This window comes from Diaphorina citri, unplaced genomic scaffold (assembly GCF_000475195.1).
Source record: "Diaphorina citri unplaced genomic scaffold, Diaci psyllid genome assembly version 1.1 scaffold419, whole genome shotgun sequence".
Lineage (NCBI taxonomy): Eukaryota > Metazoa > Arthropoda > Insecta > Hemiptera > Psyllidae > Diaphorina > Diaphorina citri.
Genome location: NW_007377854.1, coordinates 76,846 through 84,213, shown reverse-complemented (window position 1 = coordinate 84,213; position 7,368 = coordinate 76,846). Strand labels below are relative to the sequence as shown.

Sequence of the window (7,368 nt, the reverse complement as noted above, 5' to 3'; positions counted from 1 at the left end):
AAAAAAAAAAAAAAAAAACATAGAACGAGAAGTAGGAGAGAGAAAGAGGAACAGGAAAAAAAAGTGAAAAAAAGGAGAGAAAGAGAAACTAAGAAAGAAAAAAAGCGAGAGGGAATGTAAGAGACAGAGAGGAAAAAGAGAAAGAGAGGAGAGAGTAAATAGAAAGAGGGGAAGAAAAGGAGAGAGAAAGAAAGAACCAGAAAGAAAGAGAGAGAGAGAGAAAGTAAGAAAGCGAAGGAGGAGAAGGAGAAAGAGGTGAAAATCTTTATGATTGATGAAAAGTTTTATTCAATAAAGAAACGTTCACAGCACTATATTTTCTTCGGAAATAGCCCGGAGCGGAGGTAAAATACAGAGAGGGAGAGGTGGGGGGGGTAATATAGAATAATCCCCAACCCCCTCGAAAAGTTACCATTGTCTATTATTATATACCATTGTCTATTAACAATTGATTAGCAAAATTCAATTTATTACTTTGTATATATTTCACATTTTTTGTCGTTTTGCTTTTCCAATTGTTATGAATCTCATTTTGTTAATATTGTTCAATAAAAGTAATATTATTACCATTACCATTATTACCATATCCTAGTCCCAATAATTCCAATATTGTACTTGCTGGTTCAAGTTCAAGACTTCCAGTCAAATCATTAAATTTTGCAATACGGAGACCGACATTTTAACTGCATTAATAAACATCAATATTTGTCACTAATTTCGTTCCCCGATCAACGGTTTTGGTCGCCATTTTGACAAAAAGGCCACCATTTTGTTTGTGTGCATGATTTTCGCTGTCACCCCTTCCCAAAAGTTTTATATTATGGTTTATGGTCCCAATGAAGGTCCATACCAAATTTGGTGCTTTCATGAAGAAATGCAGCTTTTGGCCATTTTTGTGACGTTGCCGTTGGGTCACCAACTACTGGATTTTACTCGGGCACAGAGGGGGGCAGAAGCAAGGGCTTTCAACATTATTCTTACCGTTTTTTGAAAGTAAAATCAAAAAATCAAATCAAGAATAATAATAAACTGAATATTAAACAAATTAGGTAGGTACATAGGTAGGCACTAGGCACACATAATTATAATTTTTAAGTCACCCATCCATTTATTGGCCTTATTATTATTGGATACTAGGTACCTGGTGTATGTATTCTAGGTACCTAGTATCCAATAATAATAAAAACGGTAAGAATAATGTTAATACATAGGATGTCTAATATAAACCTTACAAATAAGGGCTTTCAACCCGGAGGTACCGGCGTGAACGACCTGGGATTCCAGAGTTAAAACGCCTTATTCGAAAAAAAAAAACCCGGAGGTACTGGGTTCGAGGTACTTTCAACCCGGAGGTACCGGGTTCGAAAAAAAAAAAAAAAATAATAATAATAATAAAAAAAACTGTAGACTTCAATCACAACCCTCCCTTCCTTAAAATCACACCGATTCCCTAAAAACACAATGGGGCCCCATACACTAAAATCAGCAACTTTCCTTCATGTGCACAATTTTCACAAAATTTCAGCAAAATCGGACAAGCCGTTCAAGAAAAGTTGTTCAAGAAAAAAAAAACAAACACAGAAAGCAGAAACTACCTACATAAATGTAAAGCAATAAAAATCACCCCTTACTTCGATCGATCTGTCAACTAGATACCTACCTACAGGCAAACACCTATGTTATCGCCTTGACGTACAAAACTAGACTGAGCCAGCTCTAGAGTCTAGACCGAGTACCCAAACCCCAAGCAGGTAGCAAAACGGGTGCCTGAGAAACTTTCTACTATCACTTTCCCACACTTCAATACCTTTCATTATTTCAAGTATATATTTCCTTTGTAATCTTTGTAATATATTGCAAATAAAACATTTACATTTACATTTACATTTACATTTACAAGTGTTTGGTGCTGGTGCCAATTCACATTGACCTACATATATGGATTTCAAAATGAGATTCTAAACACACACAGGTTTAATGATTCAAACCTAATGAAACACCCGAAAATTTACTAATTTCTGAATCCTTAGCCAGCACCTGAGAGCTATATCTGGAATCTGGATTATCCAGCTGATAACTGATAAGTTACAGTTGCATATGTTGCAATAAGAACGAATTGGAAAAAAAAGTTCGAAGGGTCTGGCTAAGAAACCAACCAGAGACTGCTCGCATAGGACTGAAAAGTCTCTTTACTCCAGTAGTAGGCTACTACTATTATTGTGGTCAAATCCTCAAATTATATTGAGGATAAAATTCCATACCTCGGCTGGGATTACCCACGCCCTCCTGTTTACTAGGCGAGCGTCTTGACCACTACACCACCGAGACAGGCATAAGACCCGGAGAAAAATAACTTACATTTGATATCCAGGCTAACAGCATTGCTCTGTCCATCACCTTCTCCGTTGCTCCCCACACATGTGTAATGTCCGGCCCTGGCTCTGCTGACGTTCTGTAACACCAGGCTCTGGTTGCTCACGATAACACCGGCACTGATGTTGTTGTACAGCTGTACGTTCTGAAAAACAGGGGAGGATAGGGTGTAACTAGGTATTTCTAAATATTTTATTTATTTATTGCTAGCCTAGTTAGCTAGGTTGGTAGCACGTCTGCTTTGCAAGCGCTAGCCCGCGGGTTCGATTCCCGCCCGGGGCGGGTTTTATCCTAAACTTTAAGGTTCGTTCTCGGAACGGCTGGCTTTCTCCTATCCTATCTGTGTTCTCTCTTCGCTTTGGGGATGATAAGATCGTAGTAGTTACGGTTTCCTCTATCAAACCTCTTGGAAAAAAAAAAAAAAAAAAAAAATACACTCAGGTTAAGCAAATAGTCTGGCTGGAGGACTTCAAACAGGGAGGACTACCAGCCTGAATTCCCCCTGCCAAAGATAGAGTAAAGGTTGAGTGCGAAGGGCATCCACTCGTGAAATTTGTAGCCAAAAGCAAATGTCAGCCCAAACCAATCACCCTAGCTAGGGCTGATTGAGAGGCTGACGAAAAACGCCGACCCCGTCTGTACACGGGAAAAGGCGAAGAAAAGAAGAAGAAGAAGAAGAAGAAGAAGAAGACTCTGATTAAACACCCGTATTTATGAACAAGTTCTTCAGATCGTTCTGAGAATTTACTTGAGAAAAAACGAACTCACAGGTAATCACATTAAAATTGTTTTTTAATAGGTAATCGTAAATATTTAAAAAATAAATTCAGATAAAAATAATTAATATTTTTTTCATTAGAACAATTACGATTAAAATTTAAAAAGGATTTTAAGTAAATTGGTGAGCTTTCGATGTACTCCTGCTGCGATAGAGTCAACATCTATCTTGCTCTGAAGATGTGATGTCCTGAGTGACATCGAAAGCTCACCAATTTAAATAAAATCCTTTTTAATCGTAATTATTATTGTCCTGATGAAAATATTAATTATTTTTATCTGACTTTAATTTTCAAATAATAGAATGTTGAGTAAAAAAAAAAAAAATCTCAAAACAGCTAAACTCACAAAGTCACAACACAAATCACAGTTTTTTATTTATTTATTTCATTTTAAACGCACCATAATAAATTAAAATAATAAAAAAAAATTACTACTACTTTATTTTCAAAACAGCTAAACTCACAAGTCACAACACAAATCACACGTTTTTATTTATTTATTTCATTTTTGTTTACAAAATATACGTGCAGTTTTTCGATGCGCATGAAATTTAAAACTGATTCTGATTGGTTGATTCAATTTGAGATCCTTCTTTCCCTTCGCAAAGACTGGTCAAACGAGTCTTGGCAGAGGTCAAGCTTGAGATTCTTCTTAGAACTAGAAAGAACGTTTTTAGGTAGAAAAACCGGTTTATAAATACCGAATTATTGCAATCCTGTGCTCAGCACTTGCTCGACTGCAAAGGGCATCCTTATATTTGTTCATAAATACGGCAACGTGGGAAATAAACGTAAAGGAGAGTTACTCAACTCTTTCGAGGTTTCTCGATCTCTCTGTAAAAGGTACCTAACTATAATCAACTCAGAGGTGAGAAACGTGGTGAGAAGGAATACTATACTATACTTAGTGCTGGAAAACTGCTAGAAAAGGATAAAGAGATATACTGTGTGAAAGAAAGAGAGAGAAGGAGAGAGAGAGAAAGAGAGAGGAAGAGAGAGAGAGAAGGATAGAGAGCTTGGTGGGCACTGAAAATTTCGAAATGAAATAATTTTACAAATTGACAAGATAAACAATAACAAATGACAGTGTCGCTGCGCGTGATTTTTCTGTGTACTCAGTTCTTTCCCCGAGTTTCTAGAGGACAGGAACTGCTTGAAATTGACTTTGTCCCTAGGTACAACCGTCCCTAGGTACGCACATTGACCCTACTTAGTGCTGGAAAACTGCTAGAAAAGGATAAAGAGATATACTGTGTGAAAGAAAGAGAGAGAAGGAGAGAGAGAGAAAAAGAGAGAGCTTGGTATAGGAGCTGTCAAGTTAAAAGCTCATAAAGAAACGAGCGAGAGAAAAATAGAAAATAATCGTGGGAAGGAGAGAGAGAGAGAAAGAGGAACAGGAAAAAAAAGTGAAAAAAAGGAGAGAAAGAGAAACTAAGAAAGAAAAAGCGAGAGGGAATGTAAGAGACAGAGAGGAAAAAGAGAAAGAAAGAGAGAGGAGAGAGTAAATAGAAAGAGGGGAAGAAAAGGAGAGAGAAAGAGCTTGGTATAGGAGCTGTCAAGTTAAAAGCTCATAAAGAAACGAGCGAGAGAAAAATAGAAAATAATCGTGGGAAGGAGAGAGAGAGAAAGAGGAACAGGAAAAAAAAGTGAAAAAAAGGAGAGAAAGAGAAACTAAGAAAGAAAAAAAGCGAGAGGGAATGTAAGAGACAGAGAGGAAAAAGAGAAAGAGAGGAGAGAGTAAATAGAAAGAGGGGAAGAAAAGGAGAGAGAAAGAAAGAACCAGAAAGAAAGAGAGAGAGAGAGAAAGTAAGAAAGCGAAGGAGGAGAAGGAGAAAGAGGTGAAAATCTTTATGATTGATGAAAAGTTTTATTCAATAAAGAAACGTTCACAGCACTATATTTTCTTCGGAAATAGCCCGGAGCGGAGGTAAAATACAGAGAGGGAGAGGTGGGGGGGTTAATATAGAATAATCCCCAACCCCCTCGAAAAGTTACCATTGTCTATTATTATATACCATTGTCTATTAGGTAAAATACAGAGAGGGAGAGGTGGGGGGGTTAATATAGAATAATCCCCAACCCCCTCGAAAAGTTACCATTGTCTATTATTATATCCTAGTCCCAATAATTCCAACATTGTACTTGCTGGTTCAAGTTCAAGACTTCCAGTCAAATCATTAAATTTTGCAATACGGAGAACGACATTTGAACTGCATTAAAAAAACATCAATATTTGTCACTAATTTCGTTCCCCCATCAACGGTTTTGGTTGCCATTTTGACAAAAAGGCCACCATTTTGTTTGTGTGCATGATTTTCGCTGTCACCCCTTCCGAAAAGTTTTATATGGTCCCAATGAAGGTCCATGCCAAATTTGGTGCTTTCCTAAAGAAATGCAGCTTTTGGCCATTTTTGTGACGTTGCCATTGGGTCACCAACTACCGGATTTTACTCGGGCACAGAGGGGGGCAGAGGCAAGGGCTTTCAACCCGGAGGTACCGGGTTCGAATCCCGTCCTATACTTTAGTGTTGGGAACAATCGATTATTTCACATAATCGATTATCAATAATCGATTATAAAAAATAATCGATTAATAATCGATTATTCTAATACGTGGAAAAGTCATGAGAAAAGTGCCTTGCCAAGGGGGGTGGGGGGTGGGAGGGGGGCACTTCTTGTACGTTTAGCACATCACATTCAACCAGTTAAGACTTAAGTCAGTTAAGTCTAATGACTAATGATAACTGAACTAAGAGCTAAATATTAGCTCATCTATTGAGGGTGTCACAAATGTCATGAGAGTGCTGACTGGCGCGGGTTGGATTCCCATTCAGGCCTAAGGGTGAATTTTATTATTATCAGATAAAGTTTGTGGTCGGCTGACTTTCTTCTATCCTATCATTCTCTCTTCTGCTTAGACTGATGGTCCAGTTCCTTCTATTTAACCTCATATAAGATATAGGTAATACACATAAATTACATAATGACAGACATGTTAAATAGTCGCGCTTGGGTGATGTTTCAAAGTCATAGACAGGAAAAATGAGGACCAACGGAATTTTTCTTTTTCTTATACGACTTCTAGATCCCGAGATAAATCGATTTAAAAAAAAAATACCGGTAAATCGTGAACTTTGACGTCACGGCTTACGGCTCCCCGTAGGCGATGACGTCACATCAAAATGTTCCCGAGCAAAGCTCCCTCGCAGGCAACGCATTAATGTGTTTGTGCGCATACGTTTCTGCGCAGTTCTTCTGCTCCTCCGCTAGCGCGCTTGCATTATGGCGCTACCTAACGGACGAAAAAAAACAACTGCGTAAAAGTCTGACGTCACACCATATTTGAACTCTTTCATTAGAACGGAAAATAAAATTGAATTTTCGACCTTTTATAAACTATTTTTTCGGAAGTTTTGACCTCACGATTTGGGATTTTTTCCCAACTTTTACATAGGAATCGGACCATTATATTAATAATTTTTACCCATTTGGCAACTGCCTCCATTGGCCAAAAATACTCAAAATGTGATTTTTCGATTATTTCATTAATCGATTATACTTTCGATTATTTTTTATAATCGATTACGATTACGATTATTCAATATGATCGTATATTATCATAATTCGATTTATTCCCAAACACCTACTATCTTAAATTATTGTGTCGTCAGTGTACTTTGTAGGTATCAAAAATAAGCCCGACGGTACCATTCAAATTACACATTATCACTAACTCTACAATACATCTGGCATTCATCTGCTTTCCCAGTCTATCTTCACTACTGGAAGTCTGAACTGATCAACTAGAGTAATTATAATCAATTGTCCTCACTTACATGTATATATGAATGAAAGTTGAAATTATCAAATACTCATAAAATTTTATATCGATATTATTGATATTAATGTTCATGATGAGAATTGATAATGATAATGATAATAGTTAATATTAATAATAATAAATTATCTGCTAGGTAAGGTAACCTATTGACACTGGCTTATTTGTAGGTGACTTATAACAGTTGATACTATTAGATAATAATTAGATATCATGATCGACTGAACGATAGATAGAGAGGAAGATGATTGCTTTTAGAAGTGTTCTAAAAAATGTAGTTTAAAGTGTGCAATCTTAAAAGAGTGCTTAAAAAGGAAAGTCCTCGCTAAAAGTTACGATAAACGCGAGATGTGCAACTTGCCATGCAATCTAAACAGA

The 7,368-nt window shown here is 37.0% G+C and overlaps 1 protein-coding gene across 1 annotated transcript in view; it reads right to left on the bottom strand.

Moving 5' to 3' along the window:
• Window positions 1-3,918, bottom strand: part of LOC113467160 (nephrin-like) — a 16,898-nt gene extending 12,980 nt beyond the window's left edge. The window contains exons 1-2 of the mRNA XM_026823189.1: window positions 3,886-3,918; window positions 2,333-2,518 (exon numbers count right to left, since the gene is read on the bottom strand). Coding sequence (XP_026678990.1) covers window positions 2,333-2,518; window positions 3,886-3,918 — 219 coding nt within the window. The remainder of the gene's footprint in view (window positions 1-2,332; window positions 2,519-3,885) is intronic.
• Window positions 3,919-7,368: the final 3,450 nt, after the last annotated feature.